This window comes from Oncorhynchus keta, chromosome 21, assembly GCF_023373465.1.
Source record: "Oncorhynchus keta strain PuntledgeMale-10-30-2019 chromosome 21, Oket_V2, whole genome shotgun sequence".
Classification (NCBI taxonomy): Eukaryota; Metazoa; Chordata; class Actinopteri; order Salmoniformes; family Salmonidae; genus Oncorhynchus; species Oncorhynchus keta.
Genome location: NC_068441.1, coordinates 620001 through 644167, shown reverse-complemented (window position 1 = coordinate 644167; position 24167 = coordinate 620001). Strand labels below are relative to the sequence as shown.

Here is a 24167-nt window from a genome sequence, read left to right as displayed (position 1 = left end):
TGGAGAAAATGTGTGTGTTTGTTTGTCTTGAAGTATTTATCGTAGCACTTTAACAAAATGTTGATCTCATTTGATTTGTTTCAGGTGGCCATGATGCAGCAACAGCATAGTCCTCAACACCAACATAATCTCTACCCCAACCCAGGCTCCAGCTACCCAGGCTACCCTACCAACCAGAACCTGATGAGCCCCCCAGCACACAACCGAGTCCCCAGCTCAAGCTCCTCCATCCCCCCGACGGAGGTATCCATGACGGGTCTGCCTGGAGGCCCAGGGTCCTGCTACGGCCAGGATATGGGGGCTCCTGTAGTCCCAAGACCCCCCCAGTGCCGGAAGCCCGTCAGCAGGCAGAATAGTCTCCAGTCCCAAGGAGGCGGAGCGTACCTGGGCAGTCCTCCCCACCTCAGCCCAGTCCACTCTACCTCCAGCCCCAGACGTGTGGTCCGTCTGCCCCCTGTCCAGGGCCACATGACCCCCCATCAGACCCACCAGGAGATCTTCCCCCCCTTAAACAACATCAACAATAACATGTACTACTCTGGCCAGATCCACATGCAGCACTCTGACATGGACAAGCAGCAGATCCAACAAATCAGCCACCCTCACCAGGACCCAACTCAGACCGGGCCCTGCCTCAACCAGCACCAACAGCACATGGTAACCCACATGGATCACCAGGGCAATAAGTCAGCGTCCCTAGCCTACCTTCATGAGTCGACCCCCATCTCCAATGCTCTGGAGAACCTAGATCTGGACAACGCCCAGATAGACTTTACCTCCATCATCGATGACCCAGACCCCTCGTCATTCAGCCCCATCAACCCTCCTCTCCACGGGGGTTCGTCCCAGACCTCGTCCCGCCTCACCACCCCTCAGACGTCCATCACCATGCCCTCCTCTGGGCTCCCTAACATGGCTGTAGGAGACATGACTTCCATGTTGACATCTCTGGCCGGAGAGAACAAGTACCTTAATACACTGTCTTAGAACCCAAAGACTCGGTTCTAGAACAAGACCAGAACCTGAACACGCTCATAAAGTTAACTAGATGGGCTAAGCTCCCCGGGGGGGAGAAATTACCTAGACATACTCTCCACTGAACAAGTACTGAAACATTTGTCATTTACTAGACAAGCACCGAAACACATTGTTCTAGAACACGTGTGTGTGGATGAACACACTGTCATAGACTAGACTAGGGGGCTCAGCTCGGTGGCTCTGGTGTTAGGTCACCTATAAAGATAAAGGTACTGTAAATATTACCTTTCCTTCTTGACCTCCCACACACTTTTTCTCAGCTACTCCTAGAGACTTTCAACCCAAACCAAAGGTACCTATCGATCTTGATCTTGCTCACGGTGTACTATACTCTACTCACATTTCTGGCTCGCAGAGAAGGGGAAGGGTGACAGAATTGTTTGCCTAAAATGACTTGCAGAATGTTTCCATGGGACGTCAACACCATAACGACATCATCTCCATAATGGAGTCATCAGCATAACGACATCATCACCGTAATAACATTGTCACCATAATGACACCAACACCATAGTGATGTCATCTCCATAATGATTTAATCCCCATAACGACAGTCATTCCAGTCACAGAGGTTTTATAGGGCAACAGAGGATAATATGTAAATAAGTTATACATTTACATATACAGTACAAGTCAAACGTTTTGACATACCTACTCATTCAAGGGTTTTTCTTCTTTTTTTTTTTTTTTACTGTTTTCTACATTGTAGAATAATAGTGAAGACATCAAAACTATGAAATAACACATATGGAATCACGTAGTAACCAAAAAGGTGTTAAACAAATCAAAATATTTTATAATTGAGATTCTTCCAAGTAGCCACCCTTTGCCTTGATGACAGCTTTGCACACTCTTGGCATTCTCTCAACCAGCTTCATGAGATAGTCACCTGTAATGCATTTCAAGTAACAGGTGTGACCTGTTAAAAGATAAGTTGTGGAATTGATTTTCTTCTTAATGCGTTTGAGCCAATCACTTGTATTGTGACAAGGTAGGGGAGGTATACAGAAAAGATAGCCCTTTTTGGTAAAATACCAAGTCCATATTATGGCAAGAACAGCTCAAATAAGCAAAGAGAAATGACAGTCCATCATTGGTTTAAGACATGAAGGTCAATCAATGCAAAACATTTCAATAACTTTGAGTAGGTATGTCCAAAATTTTGACTGGTACTGTATGCTGTGTACACTACATATAAAAAAGTATGTGGACAACCCTACAAATTAGTGAATTCGGTTATTTGCGCCACACCCGTTGCTGACATTTGTATAAAATCCAGCCCACAGCCATGCAATCTTCATAGACAAACAGTGGCAGTTGAATGGCCTTACTGAAGAGCTCAGTGACTTTCAACATGGCACCGTCATAGGATGCCACCTTTCCAATAAGTCAGTTCGTCACATTTCTGCTCTGCGAGAGCTGTCCCGGGCCAATTGTAAGTGCTGTTATTGTGAAGTGGAAACATCTAGGAGAAACAAACGCTCAGCCGCGAAGTGGTAGGCCATACAAGCTCACAGAACGGGACTGCCTAGTGCTGAAGAGTGTTGTGCTCTGGAAGCAATGTCCTTCACAAGAACTGTTTGTAGGGAGCTTCATGTCATTTGTTTCCATGGCCAAGCAGCCACACGCAGCCTAAGATCACCATTGCGCAATGCCAAGCATCGGCTGGAGTGGTGTAAATCTCGCCACCATTGGACTCTGGAGCGGTGGAAACGCGTTCTCTGGAGTGATGAATCACGCTTCACCATCTGGCAGTCCGACGGACAAATCTGGGTTTGGCGGATGCCAGGAGAATGCTACCTGCTCAAATACATAGTGCCAACTGTAAAGTTTGGTGGAGGAGGAATAATGGTATTGGGTTGTTTTTCGTCGTTTGGGCCAGGCCCCTTAGTTCCAGTGAAGGAAAATCTTAACGCTACAGCATACAATGATATTCTAGACGATTCTGTGCTTCCAACTTTATGGCAACAGTTTGGGGATGGACCTTTCACTGTTTCAGCATGACAATGCCCCAATGTACAAAGCGTGGTCCATACAGAAATGGTTTGTCGAGATCGGTGTGGATGACTGGCTTGCACAGAGCCCCGACCTCAACCCCATCGAATACCTTTGGCCTGCACAGAGCCCAACATCAGTAACCGACTTCACTAATGCTCTTGTGGCTGAATGGAAGCAAGTCCCTGCAGCAATGTTCCAACATCTAGTGGAAAGCCTTCCCAGAAAAGTAGAGGCTGTTATAGCAGCAAAAGGGGGATGAACTCCTTATTAATGTCCATAATTTTGGAGATGAGATGAGAGGTTTGACGAGCAGGTGTCCGCTTACTTTTGGTCATGTAGTTTATATGACAATGTTGACAGTGACAGTGACGGAACTCTACTGTATCGTGGACTGATAAGGGAATTCCGAGACGAACAAATCAGATTCTAGATTCTCATTCTGGTTCCGTAATGAGAACTGAGGTCAACAAATCTGTTCCGAGGAAGAATGTTTTGTTGAAAGTGCCTGAAAAACAATATTGACTGAAAAATACATCAGTGCTTTGAAGCTGTATCTATATCCCTAGGGGCACAACCCTGTCAGTGACACACAAAACATGATGACACACACACGATAGTGATGACACGCACACATACAGTTGAAGTCGGAAGTTTCATTTTTCAACCACTCCACAAATTTCTTGTCAACAAACTATAGTTTTGGCAAGTCAGTTAGGACATCTACTTAATGCATGACACAAGTAATTTTTACAACAATTGTTTACAGATTATTTCACTTATAATTCACTGTTTCACAATTCCAGTGGGTCAGAAGTTTACATACACTAAGTTGACTGTGCCTTTCAACAGCTTGGAAAATCCCAGAAAATTATGTCATGGCTTTAGAAGCTTCTGATAGGGTAATTGACATAATTTCAGTCAATTGGAGGTGAGGTGTACCTGTGGATGTATTTCAAGGCCTTACCTTCAAACTCTGTGCCTCTCTGCTTGACGTCGTGGGAAAATCTAAAGAGATCAGCCAAGACCTCAGTAAAAAATTGTAGACCACAAGTCTGGTTCATTCTTGGGAGCAATTTCCAAACGCCTGAAGGTGCCACGTTCATCTGTACAAACAATAGTATGCAAGTATAAACACCATGGGACCACTTTGGTGCGAAAAGTGCACATCAATCCCAGAACAACAGCAAAAGACCTTGTGAAGATGCTGGAGGAAACAGGTACAAAGTATCTATATCCACAGTAAAACGAGTCCTATATCGACATAACCTGAAAGGCCGCACAGCAAGAAAGAAGCCACTGCTCCAAAACCGCCATAAAAAAAGCCAGACTACGGTTTGCAGCTGCACATGGGGACAAAGATCGTACTTTTTGGAGAAATGTCCTCTGGTCTGATGAAACAAAAATATAACTGTTTAGCCATAATGACCATCATTATGTTTGGAGTAAAAAGGGGGAGGCTTGCAAGCCGAAGAACACCATCCCAACCGTGAAGCTCAGGGGTGGCAGCATCATGTTGGTGGTGTGATTTGCTGCAGGAGGGACTGGTGCACTTCACAAAATAGATGGTATCATGAGGAGGGGAAATTATGTGAATATATTGAAGCAACATCTCAAGACATCAGTCATGGGTCTTCCAAATGGACAATGACCCCACGCATACATTTGTGGCAAAATGGCTTAAGGACAACAAAGTCAAGGTATAGAGTGACCATCACAAAGCCCTGACCTCAATCCTATAGAAAATGTGTGGGCAGAACTGAAAAAGCGTGTACGAGCAAGGAGGCCTTACAAACCTGACTCAGTTATACCAGCTCTGCCAGGAGGAATGGGCCAAAATTCCCCCAACTTATTGTGGGAAGCTTGCGGAAGGCCACTCGAACCGTTTGACCCAGGTTAAACAATTTAAAAGCAATGCTACCAAATACTAATTGAGTGTATGTAAACTTCTGACCCACTGGGAATGTGATGAAAGAAATAAAAGCTGAAATAAATCATTCTCTCTACTATTATTCTGACATTTCACATTCTTAAAATCAACTGGTGATCCTATCTGACCTAAGACATGGCATTTTTATAAGGATTAAATGTCAGGAACTGTGAAAAACTGGGTTGAAATGTATTTGGCTAAGGTGTATGTAAACTTCTGACTTCAACTGTACATAATGATGACAGACATAGCGTAATGATGACATATCATATCAGTATTCACTCAGAGGCCTTTTTAGCATTAATCTGCCTCCATACTCTGAATCTGTTGTATGGTAAAGTACATGTTTTTAGACCTGTTACATGTTTATTATACCTAAGTGTTCTTAAAGCAGCTCACTATTTTACAAGTATAAGGGTTATAGGATAAGAATATCAAAAAAGTGCCTTTGTCTAAACTTATCCACGAGAGGTACAGAGAATAAAAGAGGGAGAGAGAGAGAGAGAGAGAAATAAAGGTGGAACTTCTGAATTAAATCAAATATTGCATCTGGTACAGTATCATACGACCCAACTTGGTCACATATTTGACAGGGTCTTAAAGATACCTTCCCTAACCCCGGAAAACCTTAAACAGGATTCATAATGGATTGGGGGTACGGCGTTGAGGTACTTTAGCGTGTACAGTATATGGCGGTGAGGCTCTCTGACCATAGACATAGAATCAGTCCACCTATTATGGTATCATTGACTTGATTGGGGAGATCCTTTCTATAGATTCTAGAGCCTCTACCTCTGACAGCCTGTTCACAGCCATGACCAGTAGAGCTGATATCACATGACATCATACTGTAGCATTGCACTGACTGCAGCATTGCGTGGACGTGGACGAGTCTCTCTCCTTGACTTTGTGACATAGAGACTGTCTAGAGGCCAACACGTTGGCCTACATGGCTTTGATTTCATGTAAGCATCAGCTTGGAGGATGATGGAATGTATCTTACAGTAGTATCTATCTGTTTGGATGGTTATTCTAGATCACGTTTACACACAACTACAGGAGATCTTATGAGGCTGTATTTCAAATCAAAATGTATTGCTCACATACACGTATTTAGCAGGTGTTATTGCAGGTGTAGCGAAATGCTTGTGTTCCTAGCTCGAACAGTGCAGCAATATCTCAGTATTGGTGCCTTTTCAATCACGCTTTATTATTTCTAGTACTTTACTGTTGTTCTTAATGCAGGATTAGAGTCAGTAGTCAGGAAAAACGAATCTAGTCAGGAAAACTGTGTACAACCTATCAACCAACCAAAGACGATTTGAACGAACAATATTCAAGGAGAAAAAAAAAGGAAGAAGATGCACAATACTCATAGTCACAGCTCATAGTCACCGCTATGAAGGTGTGAATGGTTTGATAGTGCTGTTACTTAGAATGTATGAAATGTTTTGTATAAAAGTAACATGTCCTCTTTTTGTTTCTGTAAGAATGAACTTTATCGTGGATATTTGCCTTTCTTCTCTGTGTTGTGTGTTTTGATACCTGCCTGTCACCGTTCTATCAGACTTTTTTGCTGGCAAAATAATATTCTGTTAAGCAACAAAGGTTATGATCATAGCGTTTTCTGTTTACACAGGATATATTTTGTGTACAATTTTCTAAATTTTATACAAATGTACTATATTTTACCAATTAAAAATACACATGTTCAGCTTGGGATGGATGAAAAATGTCTGTCAGAACTTGATGTATCTTGCTATATATTTCACTTACTGGATCTTACTGTATTTGTAAGAGGTTCTTATTGACTTGGATCCACACCGCCTCTCTTGAGAATGTCTGAATAAATGTATTGTCTCCATACAGCCACCAGAGGGCAGTGGAGTATGATACAAATGGGAGCGACAGTAGCTGTATATTTGGATGGGCAGCCAACCAGATGTGGAAATATAGGGGAACCCCATTATTTAGGTCTATGGGGGAACCTGAGGGAACCACGTTCTGGCAGGGAAATCATTTTGCCATGTTAAAATGTGCATTTTAAGGTGAATTCGACAATTTTGTGACTTTTTTCCATTTCCACTCCTGCAGCCAACACAAACCTACAGTGCCTTCAGAAAGTATTCATACCCCTTGACTTATTCCACATTGTGTTCTGTTACAGCCTGAATTCAAAATTGATTCAATTATATTTCTTCTCACGCGTCCACAAACAATACCCCATAATGCAGTGAAAACATGTTTTGAGATATTTTGGCAAATGTTTTGAAAATGAAATACATAAATATCTCATTTGAATAAGCATTCACACCCCTGAGTCAATAGTTTGTAGAAGCTCCTTTGGCAGTGATTACAGCTGTGCGTCTTTCTGGATAAGTCTCTAAGAGCTTTCTACACCTGGATTGTACAACATTTGCCCATTATTCTTTTAAAAATTATTCAAGTTCAAATTGGTTGTTGATCAATGCTAGACAACCATTTTCAGGTCTTACCATAGATTTTCAAGTAAATGTGTTTTAGGTTATTGTCCTGCTGAAAGGTGAATTCATCTCCCAGTGTCGGGTGGAAAGAAGACTGAACCAGGTTTTCCTCTAGGATTTTGTCTGTGCGTAGCTCCATTCTTTCTTTCTTATCCTGAAAATCTCCCCAGTCCTTAATGATTACAAGCATACCCATAACATGATGCTTCCTTCTTTTCACTCTGCCAATTAGGTTAGTATTGTGGAGTAACTGCAATGTCGTTGATGCATCCTCAGTTTTCTCCTATCACAGCCATTAAACGCTGTAACTGTTTTTGGCCTTATGGTGAAATCCCTGAATGTATCTTTGTAGTGACTGGGTGTATTGATTCACCATGCTCAAAGGGGTACTCCATGTCTACCAATAGGTGCCTTTCTTTGCAAGGCATTGAAAAACCTGATCTTTGTGGTTGAATCTGTGTTTGAAATTCACAGCTCGAAATGAGGGACCTTACAATTATCTGTATGTGTGGGGTACAGAGATGAGGTAGTCATTCAACAAGTATGTTCAACACTATTATTGCACACAGAGCGAGTCCATGCAACTTATTATGCGACTTGTTAAGCTAAGGTTTACGCCTGAACTTATTTAGGCTTTTCATAACAAAGGGGTTGAAGACTTATTGACTCAAAACGTTTCAGCTTTTCATTTTGTATTCATTTGTAAACATTTCGAAGAACATAATTCCACTTTGACATTATGGGGTATTGTGTGTAGGCCAATGACAAACAATCTCAAATTAATCCATTTTAGTTACTTAATTGTCTTTTTTTTTATTTTTTTTTAATGCTAATTAGAAAAAGCCATTTCCTCTTTTCCCATTAGAAGAGAGTTATAAAGTGGTTATAAAAGCAGACCAGTGTGAGGGTGACCACTGAAAGTGACATCAGCTTCTGAATGGGATCCACTGTGGTCAGTGGGGCTGGCAGGCATGTTCCTCTCAGGCCAGTAGGGATTGGCACCTTGAGCTGGTAAATGGTCCTTCCTTAAACCTAGTGTCTTACCCTGGTGCTCTGGGGCCACAGGGCCTGGCAGACCCTAGGCTCTTCATTGGTCCTGGTCCCTGGTTGCTGGCCCTATGAAGTTAGTAGAGTTGGCACCCTGGGTTGTTCCTCTGAAATCAAACCGCATATTTCTGGAGTGCACTTCGTCCAACTTCTCTCCTGTGTGAATGAGAGTTTGATTTATGAGTTGCAAAGTGATTATAAAGGGTGAACCTAACAACACTCCTGACCAAGAAAGGCGACTTTGATGGCCTATTCTCCCGAGTAGCAATCTGCCTTAATAAACATGTAACACCACACAGAGAAGATCTGATGCTGGGCCCATCTGATCATGTAAATAAATAAGAGAGAAATAGTTATCTGAACAACTCAATACCATCCTGTATGCAATGGTATCTATCTTTTAAGCATACTAATATTGATGAGAGGATAGCGCGAGCGGTACTGAGGCCCTTTCCCCTCACTACTGCAACAACGTGACTTATACAAATGTAAATCTCCCCCAAATTTTTTTTTCAAATGCTAAAAAGTTTCATAGGCTGAGAATAATCACTTGTTTTATTTTCTTGTCTTGCCATCTATTCAAGCGAAAGCTTTTTCTCTGCCTTTGTCCCAAAGGTTGGCATATAATTAACTTGTGCTTAATATGCGGTTAAAGAGGTCTCCTCCCCATGCTACCAGCTTTGAACCCTGGCCACAGACAGGGATCAAACCCGAGTGAGTGAGTGAGTGAGTGAGTGAGTGAGTGAGTGAGTGAGTGAGTGAGTGAGTGAGTGAGTGAGTGAGTGAGTGAGTGAGTGAGAGAGAGAGAGAGAGAGAGAGAGAGAGAGAGAGAGAGAGAGAGAGAGAGAGAGAGAGAGAGAGAGAGAGAGAGAGAGAGAGAGAGAGAGAGAGAGAGAGAGAGAGAGAGAGAGATGGATCGAGAGAGAGATGGATCTGAAAATGCACTTTTGTTTTTCAAAAATCCAGGATGCCAACGATATGTTTGGATGCTTAACCCATCAATGTGTACACTCAGATCCACACTACTGGTATGTACAGGCACATAAGTAGAGGGAGCAGCTTGGCGTGTTTTGTCGACACAATCAAAAGCACGGAGAGAGGTAATAATGTGTATGCAAGAGTTATCTTTTATAAAACAAAGTCAACTCTTGGGTTTTAAATTGCTGCCGGTGGTGGTGTGCTTGTTATCAGCTCTCCCAGGAGTTCTGCACTCCTAGATCAGTCCCCTGACCTACTGGGTTTATGATGCACCCCACTGCCCTCCTTTTCCATCCCTGGACAAAAGGGCCATGACCTCCCTCTCTCTCCCTGCTCCCCTCCCTCTCTCTCCTTGCAGCTAGGATGCATCTAGAATCGAGATGACTTTTAACAAGTCAGAGGATAGCTGTGAAGGCCACAGAGAAAACATTCTTAATTTGAGAATACGGGTGATTGGGAAAAAAATAATACTATAAAGTGATTGCAAAGGGGGAATTAAAATGCACAATAAAACATGTATAACAAGAGAAAGAAACATTACCATGACATTGTCCTTCTGTATCAATGTCAAATGTAAAAGGTGACTCCCATGTCCCACTCGGATTATCATGATCGAAAAACAGCATCCAGGGGTTTTCTAAATATTCTAAAGGACACCTGGGAGAAGTGGGGGTTCTATTGGTTCTACAAGGGTTAGAATGCCAAGGTAGGGGTCCTCAACACCGTGTTAGCGTTTTTTTTTTTCTCGAATGTTTTTTTCAGTTGCAAAACAGATTACGGTCCAGTTCTTCACACAAAAGACGGACTATTCCCCACTTCCTCGAGCTATCCAGGGGTGAATAGGGCGCAGGGCAGGGGGCACGACAGGGCACTTAAGTGCAGGTGCGATGCCTATAACGTTCAGGCCACAAAGCATCAGGGGGGCTAATGCATTCCCTTCGAATACCTACAGTGACCATATAAACCTGTTTGCATTTGGTAATGCCGATTTGTTGTGTGGTGTTTGGGATAGTTTGCACGTTTTGCAATGTCAAACTTCTCCGTTTGGCCATATGTTTGGCCATATGCAGCCTAGCGCTCAACATGAACAATTATTTAACAAATAAATGACAAAGAATAGGTTGTTCGCATATTAACCTTTTTTTTTTTTTTTTTTTTTTTTTTACTGCAAGAATTTGAGAAAATATTATTGGACAATATAATGTTTCCAAAGAAAAAAACACAAGACTGTCAAGAACCGATACGAAAACATATCAGATATTAAATAAACAGTCTTAGACCACCTAAACGAACTGTTGCGATGTGAACTCTCCGCTTTACGCACGCGGCTTGCTGCTTCTTTGCGCAAGCCGTGCTCTATTTGTGGCTGGAACTCGATAGAATTGAGAGATGATAACTTAGAATTGACTGTGTATAACTTCAAACCATAACTTTTAAATTGCGTTTTTAGATGCCACAACGAATGCGCCGGTGGAGAGAATCCACTCACTATATCACCGACAGGAGGGACTAACCTTCTACAATGACATCACTCACTTCTCTCCTCGCGCTCAGCTCATCGACTTGAGGTTACAGAAGGGTTAATAGTCACCCGCTGCGGACGCAGGCAATGTTTCACACCATTCGTTGTCAATTGTCACGCACCGACACTCCAAAAAGTGCTTCTTCGGGCAAAGGGAGCCTTTGGGGGCATGATGGCAGAGGAGAGCAGGGGCAAACGAAGGAAGCAAGCGAACCCGAGAAGGAATCAAGGTATGGAATATGACTATGATTATATAGTTGAAGTTGTTGAACACATTGTCATTACGTCCTTGTGATGTCGTTCACATCTCATGATGTCTTTCATTATTGAGACGGTATTGAATATATATATATATATGCAACGTGAATGCGAAACTGCAAGTATAATGCCTTGTTTGAAAATGAGTACATATTTTGAACTATAGCCTATTGTCATAGGATTTTGCACCCGCGTTTTTTGTTCGTTTTAATTGTCTCTCCGTGATTGTTGTAGTATATCCGAGTATTTATTTTAAAACACGTGTAAAGTATATTGTAAAGAAGAAAGGGATAGACATGAACAGCAGCATTTGAAATGCAACAGGTCGCAAGCAATATTTCCTCCAAGACAACAATGTATAACAGGCTTACATTTTGTTTACAGTGATCATTGCGCTCATAATAATAACTGGTTTTGAACATAAATAACTAAATTGAAACATATGTTACAATTATTAAAAGCTTTGTATTGGTTATATCACCCAAACAGAAAAAAAACGTTTATTCTAGACACGACAAAAAAGAGCAAAGGGACTGAGTTGGACAGGGTAGATATACAAAAAAAATAAACGATTATTTACAAAAATCCTAAGAGGCCTACAATTTTGATACATTGATCAAAAATAGATAATCGTATTCCTGCATCACTTATATTTAGCAAATTATTAAGAATAACATCATTCAAATGAGTTGAAAAATAGAACAGATAAATACTGTTGACTCCTTTACCAAATAAAAACGCATTGTATTATAATATACAATTCCTTTCTTTTTTTTGCCAGAGTATTGCGAGTTAATATATTCATCTATTTGATTAACTGTATTTTCAAACAAACACAAATAACTACATTTCATAGATTTACCAATGCCATATCCAAGTCCTTCCTCATTTCCCCACACTCGTAGTCTACAATTAAAACATGCATATTATAACAATCTATTTGTAATGTATGTAGGTTATTACTGAGGCAGCTCAGTGTTTTCATATGTAAATACTGAATAGCTTCTCATCAAACTGATGATGTCAATCACTTAACAGTGACAAGTGGAGCTCTTCACACACACGCACACGCACACACACACACACACACACACACACACACACACACACACACACACACACACACACACACACACACACACACACACACACACACACACACTCTGTAATGAGAAACTACTACAATTTGTTGTATTATCAACAATAAAATACTCTGAAACGTTTTACTGCAGAATACTGTAAATGCATTATGGGAAGTGTTGTGTGGGGGAAAGAATCACTTTATCATGATACCTTTTCTTTGGAGCTCCAACAACCTTTTGACCACTAGTGGTGCATGGTACAGTAGCAGTAGCAATTCTACACATTTTGCCATGGGGCAACAAGAAAATGTTGCAGTATTATATATCATTTTATGTTACTCTACACTTTTTGCCATGAGGTTGAGAGAATAATTTGCTGTTTTAAAGCTAATTTCCTGCAATTCTACACATTTTTCCATTGGGCAGAAAGGAAAATGTGCAGTTTTACAGATAATTACATGCTATTCTACACATTTTGCCATGAGGCTGGGAGAAATGTAGCATTTTTTACAGCTAAAATATACTGTAGGTGTTGACTGTGATAAAGGCACTGGATTGTTTTTTAATTGTATTTTGTTGAACCATTATTTAACTAGGCAAGTCAGTTAAGAATAAATTATTATTTACAATGACGACCTACCCCGGCCAAGCCCTCCCCTAACCCAGACAATGCTGGGCCAGTTGTGCACCACCCTATGGGACTTCCAATCACGGCCGGTTGTGATACAGCCTGGGGTCGAACCCAGGTCTGCAGTGATGCCTATAGCACTACAATGCAGTGCCTTAGACAGCTGCTTTGCACTCAGGATTTTGAGCTGTCTTTTTGCGAAATGGACAGATGAAGAAGGCAATGGCATGGTGCGCATAGTCATAGAAACATAGTGACATATGCCTCAGTACGGTCATATTCATTACTTATTGGGGGTGTGGCTTTCAGTTACTTATTTTCGGCCACCCATCCCATGAGAGTGAATGTCATTGCAGTTCATCTGAATGTCATTCCAGTGCACTGCTTGCTATGAATCCTATCAGATGGTGTTAGCATGTTTAGGTAGAAAGTAGGTAATGTCCCGTTTGGAACACTGACAAGTAGAGAGCATTACAAAAAATGCTTGGCATGCCTCCATGGCTTTGTTTCTGGCTCATGAATATATTTGGAGGCGTGTCTTCAAGAGGTTATATTTGTAGCCTTTGTTAAGGCCTCTACTATGAAATTACAAACCCCTCCTCATCCATTCATTCATTCATTCCGATTACGGTAGCATTTACTGTTTTACAATATCACACAGTAAATGTTATGGTATTGTACTTTGTGTCATTACACAGTACTTGCTTTGATACCGTATTTCTATTACAGCAGGTGTACTTCATTTTATTTGCCACTGGGCTGCTTGTAGGCTACTGTTAAATTCATGCAATGTTGACTTTAACTATGGCTGTGATGAGAAGAAGGCTACACACAACAGTTGACTGCTAGGAGTGTTCCCCAATTTTGATGCGGAGCGAGATGTGTGTGGTTGCGTGCGTGCGTGCTCCCATCACTGTCCCCTCCTTGTTAAATATAGCACCCGTCTTCCCAGGACCTCCTTTTCACTGTTCTACTCACACTAACGTAAAGGTAGTAAAACAAAAGACATATTACCGTAATTACTTACAAGGAACTAGAAACAGCAACCGCCACATTACTTGCAGATCAGGGAAGTTCCTCTCGTCAAACCAAGAGATTGAGGTGTGTATAATTTGACGATGCATGTTGTGTTTAGAGGCACGGTCAGAACTTGCTCGTTGTTTCTGAGACAAATAAGTTCAATGAGTTTTCTTTGTGGATTTAGGGGTCAGCTATAGTTGAAAGTGAAATGGTGCTGTGACTGTCGCAACTACTATCAAGGAGATATTCCCACCGTGAAACAGAAAAGGTGGTTTTGCAAACACAATTTTGTGACTGAATTCAATGTGCTTCAATACGACTTAATATATGCCATTTAGCTGACGCTTTTATCCAAAGCGACTTACAGTCATGTGTGCATACATTCTACGTATGGGTGGTCCCGGGAATCGAACCCACTACCCTGGCGTTACAAGCGCCATGCTCTACCAACTGAGCCACAGAAGGACTTGGAGGACTATAATGCCTGGGATAATGTGTTTTGTTCATTCACACAACAAGACGAGGTGAAATGGCGCCTCAGATGTTTGCTGATGTTTCCTCTTGTGGTGGTACAGGACTTAATGCAAATGCACGACAGACGGAAGTTAGAGAAGAACATACATGAAAACAGTCCTAAATATTCAACGTTTTTGGAATATTTTTTTAACAATGTATATTTGCATAGTTTGCTTCATAGACAAATATTGATGGCAAGAGATGGTGAAGGGACATTTTTAATTGCCGTCTAAAGAATGATCAGGTGATGGGAGTATTTATTTTTTGCAGTATCTCCCTTTTTTTGTAGCTTTCATTCTCTGGGCCGTGTGTGCTTGAGTGTGCGTGTGTGCATGCGTGTGTGTGTGTGTGTGTGTGTGTGTGCGGAAACCTCTGGAGAGAATATGTATGTGAGGAGTGGGGCCCCATATATAACCAAATGAATTTGGCAACACGAACTCAACAGACAGGGATTAAAAGAGATGCTACGACAACGTTTCTTCTGTCTCCAAGACGCTTATTGATTACAGCCTCTGTCTTCTAAATAAAACTGTCAATGTCCACAGATAGCAACCAAAGTTGAGATTATTGCTGTCTATTGTCTCCAGAATGCAGGAGATCATGTTATAGGGTATTTATGTAGACAAGTCTTATTGAAAATGGTGTACAATTTCAATAAGATGTGACTTCCCTAGTTTGATATGAGAATGGTTGTAAGCATGGCGATGCAGGTACGGGTTTGCACTCCATGTGTGACACTGCTAACACTTCCTATGAATACCTTCTTCATAATGCATATACGCACATTTGTAATGCCTCGTGAACGGTGTGTGGTGCATTATAATGCATGGCATCGCAATAACAACTGCCTAAATAAATAACTACATTCATGAAGTGTACACGTATTATATCTCACAGCACTGTCTCTGAGTAGTCTCTGAACTCTGAACTCTGAACTCTCTGAGTTCACGTTGTGCTAAGGTGCAGCAAGAGTCACCCCCCCCCCTTTGACATCTTTACCTTACTACTTGATCTTGGATTCATTTACAACTGTACTGTACTGTTGAGCTGATAGTCAATGTAACTTTTTCCTCACAGTTCTCTCTCTCTCTCTCTCTCTCTCTTTCCCTCACTCACTCTTTCTCGGTTTCTTCTTTTGTCAAGTGCCAATTTATTTAAACTCTTTCCACTTTTTCTTCTTTCTCCTTCATTGATTTCCAAACCCCAGTCTTTGTGTGCAGCTGGGGCCCAGCTGTGTGTGTGGTGTGTGTGTGTGTGTGTGTGTGTGTGTGTGTGTGTGTGTGTGTGTGTGCCCAAATGTGTCTTTCTCTGGCACAGAATTGTCACAGGGGGCATGAGTACAGGAGAGAGAATCGAAGGGAGAAAGAGAGAGAGTCGTAAATGAGTGAAAAACACATTGAGAGAAAAGAGAGAGAGAGAGAGAGGGAGATGGTGTGGTATTATATGAGCAGCAGAGTGAGTGAAAGTCTATATATCTATAGCAGCACTGTAACGAAATACTTTAAATTATATGGTAATTTTAGGTAAATATCAAAAGTAAACAACTCTGAAATAGTTAACTGCAGCATACTATGAATTGTGGTGCACTGTGGGAAAATTACTATATTTTGAATGGTACTCTAATTCCACCCCACAGAATACAGTGCGTACCGTATATTTAGAGCGTCTAAAACTTTTTGACCACTAGTGGGTGTATGGTATTGTTGTTTCTGGCTCATTAATATATTTGGAGGCGTGCCTTGTAAGAGGCTATATTTGTTGCACCTGTAAGTGAGAATGCAGTACCAATTTAACTCCTATGTGGTTGTAGTGACCCATCAATTGAAAATGTATAGGGTACAGATTAGAGTTGCAGCAAGTCTTGAACATGAAATGGTTGAGCATTTTGCCATGTCCTTTTGGTCTGTTTGCCCTGTAGTCGCTGCCACAATCTAAACACCTTCTGTGCCACCGACGCAACACCCTCCCGTGGACTGACTGTGGGCTCTCGTTCTTTGTGGTCGACGTGAGTAAGACATTTAAGCGTGTTAACCCTCGCAAGGCTGCCGGCCCAGACGGCATCCCTAGCTGAGTCCTCAGAGCATGCGCAGACCAGCTGGCTGGAGTGTTTACATATATTTCCAGTCTGCTGTTCCCACTTGCTTTAAGAAGTCCACCATTGTTCTTGTACCCAATAAATAAAAGGTAACTGAACTAAATGACTTTCGCCCTGTAGCACTCACTTCTGCCATCAGGATCATATTGATCATTATGTCATTAAGGATCACATCACCTCCACCTTACCTGACACCCTAAACCCACTTCAATTGGCTAGCCGCCCCAATAGATCACGGCCCTCACATCCGCCCGAGTGGCGCAGCGGTCTAAGACAATGCGTCTCAGTGCTAGAGGTGTCACTACAGACCCTGGGATGATCCTGGGCTGTATCACAATTGGCCCAGTGTCGTCCGGGTTAGGGGAGGGTTTGGCCAGGGTAGGCCAACATTGTAAAATAAGAATTTGTTCTTAACTGACTTGCCTAGTTAAATAAAGGTACAAAATTAGATCCACAAACGATGCAATCGCCCTTGCATTGCACACTGCCCTATCCCATCTGGACACGAGGAACACCTACGTAAGAATGCTGTTCATTGACTAAAGCTCAGCCTTCAACACCATAGTACCCTACAAGCTCATCATTAAGCTCAGGCCCTGGGTCTGAACTCTGTGCACCTGGGTCTTGGGCTGCCCCCACTACGCTAATCCTCAACACAGGGGCCCCACAAGGGTGCATGCTCAGCCCCCTCCTGTACTCCCTGTTCAACCATGACTGCGTGGCAATCACACCTCCAACTCAATCCTCAAGTTAGCAGACAACATAACAGTAGTACCTGATTACCAACAATGATGAGACAGCCTACAGGGAGGAGGTGAGAGCCCTGGCGGAGTGGCCAGGAAAATAACCTCAAAGTCAACTAAACAAAGGAGATGATCGTGGACTTCAGGAGACAGCAGAGGGAGCACGCCCCTATCCACATCAACAGGACCGCAGTGGAGAAGGTAAAAAGCTTCAAGTTCATTTGCGTACACATCCCTGATAATCTGAAATGGTTCACCCACACAGCCAGTGTGGTGAACAAGGCGCAACAACGCATTTTCAACCTTGGGAGGCTGAAGAAATTTGGCTTGTCCCCTAAGACCCTCAAAACTTTTACAGATGCACAATCGAAAACATCCTGTCGGGCTATATCACCGCCTGGTACTGCAACTGCACCGCCCACAACCGCAGGGCTCTCCAGAGGGTGGTGCGGTCTGCCTAACACATCACCGGGGGCACACTGCCCGCCCTCCAGGACACCCACAACACCCGATGTCACAGGAAGGCCATCCTGTCACAGGATATCAACCACCCAACCCATGGCCTGTTCACCCTGTTATCAACCAGAAGGCGAGGTCAGTACAGGTGCGTCAAAGCTTGGACCGAGAGACTGAAAAACAGCTTCTATCTCAAGGCCATTAGACTGTTAAATAGCCATCACTAGCCGGCTAGCACCCGTCTACTCAACCCTGCACCTTATAGACTGCTGCCCTATGTACATAGGCTTGTACATAATGGAATGCTAGTCACTTTAATAATGTTTACACATGGTTTGAATCATTTCATATGTATATACTGTATAGGAGGATAAGAGAGGATCAAGTGCTGTGGTCAGGGTGAGGGATGGAGTGAAGGAGCGCAGGAGGGGTGGAGGGGGTTTGGTGGGAACAGAGCAGAATTGGATAGACCTGAGGACCAACTCGAGCAGCATTTATTTTCTTTCTTTTTTTGTAGCAGGGACCAGTAGATCTCACAGATAACATAACTGGGGAGGTGTGTGTACTGTCATAGGCAATATTCACACCTTCAAGTCTTCAACTGTATTTCCTGTGGTCTCTCACTCATTTAGAAGTAGCTATTTTCATTCAGTATGAAGATAAAAAATCCACATCATATTGATACATTTGCACACATTGGACAATTGCTACCACTGCAATGACACAACTTTGCCAACACGTCCCATTTGGGGTTGCTATTTTGGATGCTCCATCCTGAATGCCCCATGCAGGTGAAAATAATCTGCATTAACTTTGCAGACTGTGTTGCATGTACATGTGTTTGGCAGAGAGAGGCTTTTCAAACAGCCAGCCGGCTAGGGTTGGCTGGCTGACTGGCAATTTATAGATATGTGCCGTTTAATCACACCTCAAATTAAACGTGGAAACCCTACTTCAGCTGTCATGTGTTACGGGAGAGAGAGAGAGAGAGAGAGAGAGAGAGAGAGAGAGAGAGAGAGAGAGAGAGAGAGAGAGAGAGAGAGAGAGAGAGAGAGAGAGAGAGAGAGAGAGAGAGAGAGAGAGAGAGAGAGAGAGAGAGAGAGAGAGAGAGAGAGAGAGAGAGAGAGAGAGAGAGAGAGAGAGAGAGAGAGAGAGAGAGAGAGAGAGAGAGAGAGAGAGAGAGAGAGAGAGAGAGAGAGAGAGAGAGAGAGAGAGAGAGAGAGAGAGAGAGAGAGAGAGAGAGAGAGAGAGAGAGAGAGAGAGAGAGAGAGAGAGAGAGAGAGAGACAGAAAGACAGAAAGACAAAGCTGTTAACAAAACATTTGAAATGCCTTTATGTTATTCAAACCTTTGTGATTGCAATGTAAACTGTTAATTTCTATTGTTGTTTTTTTATTTATTTTTTATTCTAGTTTTTTTCTTGTTTATTTCACTTGCTTTGGCAATGTAAACATATTTCCCATGTCATTAAAGCCCCTTTGAATTTAATTTAATTTAGAGATAGAGAGCACGACAGAGACAGAGAGAGACAGATACAGACAGAGGGAGAGAGAGCTAGAGAGAGACAGAGAAGAACAAAGAGAGAGAGAGAGAGAGAGAGAGAGAGAGAGAGAGGTGAACACTTCACCTAACTAACCAAACTTCAGCGAACTGACTTGTTTACTAAGCTGATGTCAGTGTTGACTAGCAAGGGAACTAGATGTTGAACTAGAGTTTGGATGGGCATGTTGTGGGTAGGATCTTGCTCTGATCTAGACTGTATCAACAGAGAGAGCAACAGGTGGGCATTTGCTCAGGACGTTTGTCTTGATCACCCCAACAGTGCTGTAAACATTACACCTGCTAGGAGTGGACATGGATGTACCAGGCCAGAGTAATGCAGGGGTTTACAGTGGGTGAAGCCCCTGGGGCCAGGCCCGTAGGTGCCCCAAGAGGCATTATATAGATATATAAATAAAACACAGTATATATTATATACAGTTGAAGTTGGAAGTTTACATACACCTTAGCCAAATACATTTAAACTCAGTTTTTCACAATTCCTGACATTTAATCCTAGTAAAAATTATATGTCTTAGGTCAGTTAGGATCACCACTTTATTTTAAGAATGTGAAATGTCAGAATAATAATAGAGAGAACAATTTATTTGAGCTTTTATTTCTTTCATCGCATTTCCAGTGGGTCAGAAGTTTTTTTGCCACAGCTTTTTGCCACAACTTTGGAAGTGTGCTTGGGGTCATTGTCCATTTGGAAGACCCCATTTGCGACCCAGCTTTAACTTCCTCACTGATGACTTGAGACGTTGCTTCAATATATCCACATAATTGTCCTTTCTCATGATGCCATCTATTTTGTGAAGTGCGCCAGTCCATCCTGCAGCAAAGCACCCCCACAACATGATGCTGCCACCCCAGTGCTTCAAGGTTGGGATGCTGTTCTTCGGCTTGCAAGCCTCCCCCTTGTTCCTTTAAACATAACGATGATCATGATGGCCAAACTGTTCTATTTTTGTTTCATCAGACCGGAGGACATTTCTCCAAAAAGTACAATCTTTGTCCCCATGTGCATTTGCAAGTCTGTATTTTTTAGCCGTTTTTTAAGCAGTGGCTTCTTCCTTGCTGAGCGGCCTTTCAGGTTATGTTGATATAGGACTCGTTTCAATGTGGTAATAGATACTTTTGAACCTGTTTCCTACAGCATCTTCACAAGGTCCTTTGCTGTTGTTCTGGGATTCATTTGCACTTTTCACACCAAAGTACGTTTGTCTCTAGGAGAATTCAGGGCCCCCGACAACAATTAAAAATGCACCTTGTGTATTCTAACTGTCAACAGTAGGTTGAGAGCCTGACTGAGCCCCCAAAAAAAAAAAAAAAACAGGCGCCTATGATTTGTTAACCTGGCCCTGTGAATGTTTGCTGCTTGGTGTCTCCCTCTATGTCCCTGTCTGTCTCTCTCTCCCTCAATCCTTCCCTCTTCGCCCTCTTTACCTATTCATCAGTTTTCTTTCGCACTCTCCCTTACACATGCACATACAAACACACCCGTTTCTGAGGTTCTGCTACAGTGCAGTTCAGGTGAACTCAGAACTGACAGTGAGAGAGCGTGGCATTGGCAGAGACTTGACTGTTGGGTGTACTTTACTCCTACCTCTCAGTACCTGTGATCAACAGGTACCACCTTGATATGCTCTGTACACTAGCTGCCCTGTAGACCAGCTGCTCTGCCTTGCCCTCACTCCCACCTACAGGGAGAGAACACATTTCATCAGCTGCCCTTCACCTTGCGGTATTACTGATAAAGGAAGACTTTGTGCATCGCAAATGGCACTCTATTCAATATATAAGGGTGTTACTTTTGGCCAGAGCCATGGTCAAAACTCTTGCACTTTATGGTGAATAGGGTGCAACTCAGCGGGCTTACCTGAACAATAATATAGCCATCAGGCCATCATTGTAAATAGGAATTTGTTCTTAACTGACTCGCCTAGTTAAATAACGTTTTGTTTTTTTGACAGATTCTAATGGAGTAGATAGAAGTTGCTGTTCCCAACCACAATGTCACACATATTTATTTATATATTGAAAAGCGCTTCAACTCTTGTGCTACGTTGTTACAATTTGCTTGATTCTAACTAAATAGGTCGAAGTCGCTGCTCATAATCACTGATACAGAGTCAGATAATCTGGTTAGGGATAATCTGACCCTAGATCTGTGTAACCAAAATAAGTTCTAACTGCTAATCAATAGCAGAGAGCAATACAAACAGTAATGTTGTGAATGGAATGAACTGCAGAAGGAGGTATTTTTTCAGCTTTCTACAGAATTACGATGATGGGGGAACAGGATCCTTGAGGCCGGAAACTGTGTGTGAGAAATTAAGGCTTAAATATTCTAGACATAGGATCCTTTTTTTTAAATTTTCCAATGTAATTTCTGAAAATGTCCATTATATATCTGCAGTAATAGTGGAATGATAGTGTTTCACAGTATTACTTAGCCGACCAGTATTGTGTTTGGGTGTGAGATTCGCCTATTGATTTTAAGCCAGGCCGGCTTCTATAGTCAAAATGCGAAAGCTGTTTTGACTTTGCGGCTGTGTTGTCTAGTGGAAACTGGGGCGCTCTGTAATTTCCTGGTTGCTAAAATCCAGGTAATGTCAGGTAATGTGAGAAAACAGGCACTGAATAGTGTAGGGAATCATTGTACCATCTAAATCGATGTGAAATATATTTTCAATAACAAAAAACATTGTTTTTACACCTGTTTGAAGCTGGTGGATTAAAACCCGAAAGTGAAAGGCTCAAGCGTGAGTCTCCACCATGTTAATGGGAAATGGGATGCGGGGGGATATATTTTTGAATGCAGGCTGGTGCTGTTTCAATTTGCCTAACTTCCACATAGGGGAGAAATTCTATGTGTAGCACATTTAAGGTCATTTGACAGTCAGTGACTACAGTTATGACTATAAGTAGTGTTAGTTGAAGGAGGGAAACAACACAACATGTGTAGACCCTGATGTTGCTTCTCTAGGGCACGCAGGCTTAAATGGGAGTCAAAGTCCCACCTCTTTTAGGAACGAGGAAATACTGGCTGTACCAGCCTTCCTGGACCTCTTACATAGGAACCTCTCGGATTGCCTGATTCTGGAGAAGGGAAGAAACCTCCTCCCTCAAAACAGGGGCTGAGGTCTTGGGAGCAGTCGACGTGATGACTCAGTGAAAACCTGGGGGACGCACAACGTCACTGTTTGCATAATACATGGCTTCGACATAGAAAGCGAGTGTCCCGTAAAGTGCCATCTGAAGGGGCCGAACGTCAACTTGTGGATTAGGAGAATTTGGTCATTGTTTTCATGCGTTTTTTTATTTCCACCACTCTCAACCACTGAGAGTGTCTGTCTGTGGGGAAGGGACTCTTTTTATTAAGCCCACATGGAGGACACAGCACTCTTGACACCAGTGAACACTTGAGGTAGAAATCATGTGTTTAAAGGGCCGAGTTTGCCTGAAGCTCGGTCCAGTCTGGGTTCGAGGGCTTCGGCTACCCGTGTCTTCCCCTGATTGGCCGTGTCCACTTGGGGGTACTGTTGTCACAGCGAACATCTGGGGAGGGGGGAAAAGGGGAGCTCCAGTCCGTGCCACCTCCACTCTCATTGCGCTAGCTGAGCAATGGCTGCTGCCTTCCCAGCTCCTCGCAGGGACCAGCTTTCACTTCACCCTTGGGCGTAACCTGCGACAAAGTCAATCAAAGTTGCCGCTGCCCCATCCACGGTAGCCCCCATGCCAAGGGACATGCGCAACGGAACATCTAGGAGCTCAGCATGGGGCAACCAGAACCATGGCCAGGTCAGCCAACAGCTCAGTCTGGCAAACATGCAGCAATGTGACCGTGTTCAGGGACTTGGCCACCACCCCCCTGGGCTCAGTGCTGCTCCCCCGAAAAACGACTACGCTTATTCGGCAGTGACGGGTTATGGTTAGCCATCCCTTTATTAGCCAACGGAGCTAGGTAGCCAGCTAGCTTCCCTTCCCCTGGAGGCGTGTAGACAAGCCCTGCCCCCTCCATCCCCTCCACATCCATGAAGTGGGAGACCCATGCAACATCAGGTTTGCTGAATGTGGCTGGGCCCCATTAAGGTCATTGACAAAGTCTGGAATAAGAGACAAGCGGAGCTAAGCAGTGCCCCAAAACTTGTCAAAGACCCTAGTCACCCAAGTAATAGACTGTTCTCTTTGCTACCGCATGGCAGGTGGTACCGGAGCTAGGTCCAAAAGGCTCCTTAACAGCTTCTACCTCCAAGCCATAAGACTGCTATACAGTTAATCAAATGGCCTCCCGGACTATTTATATTGACCCCCCCCCGCTTTGTTTTTACACTGCTGCTACTCACTGTTTATTATCTATGCATAGTCCCTTTGCCTTGACTATAACCTGTACCCCCTGCACATTGACTTGGTACCAGCACCCCCTGTATATAGCCTCATTATTGTTATTTTATTTACTTTAGTGTATTTAGTACATCTTTTCTTAACTCTATTTCTTGAACTGCATTGTCGTTTAAGGGCTTGTAAGTAAGGATTTCACGGTAAGGTAATACCTGTATTCGGCTCATGTGACAAATACAATTTGATTTGATTTGACTGTGGCCTGCACTGGTGGCAGTTATTTCCCACCAAACCAAGACGCATTCTGCCTTAGCGGGCGGAAACAGCCGCTCGGCGACATAGCTCAATGAGCGACCCCGAAGCCTGTCTCAGAAAACGTTGTCATCCGAACATGAGTCCTGTGTAACACTGAAGGAGAACAAGATGTCAGCCAGCTCCACAGAGTTACAGGCACTCAGGAGAGGAAGGTCAACTTCAGTCCCATCAAGCC

At 42.9% G+C, this 24167-nt stretch overlaps 2 protein-coding genes across 3 annotated transcripts in view; both read left to right on the top strand.

The window, feature by feature from the left end:
* LOC118399825 (zinc finger protein GLI1) overlaps window positions 1-6675 on the top strand; it is a 121507-nt gene extending 114832 nt beyond the window's left edge. The window contains exon 17 of the mRNA XM_052473184.1: window positions 85-6675. Within this exon, the coding sequence (XP_052329144.1) occupies window positions 85-987 (903 nt within the window). The 3' untranslated portion in view covers window positions 988-6675. The remainder of the gene's footprint in view (window positions 1-84) is intronic.
* Window positions 6676-10906: 4231 nt separating this feature from the next.
* Window positions 10907-24167, top strand: part of LOC118399906 (zinc finger E-box-binding homeobox 1-like) — a 49889-nt gene continuing 36628 nt past the window's right edge. The window contains exon 1 of one of the 2 annotated variants that reach the window (XM_035796123.2): window positions 10907-11223. In XM_035796123.2, coding sequence (XP_035652016.1) covers window positions 11163-11223 — 61 coding nt within the window. In that variant the 5' untranslated portion in view covers window positions 10907-11162. The remainder of the gene's footprint in view (window positions 11224-24167) is intronic. The other variant, XM_035796122.2, reaches the window with a different exon arrangement.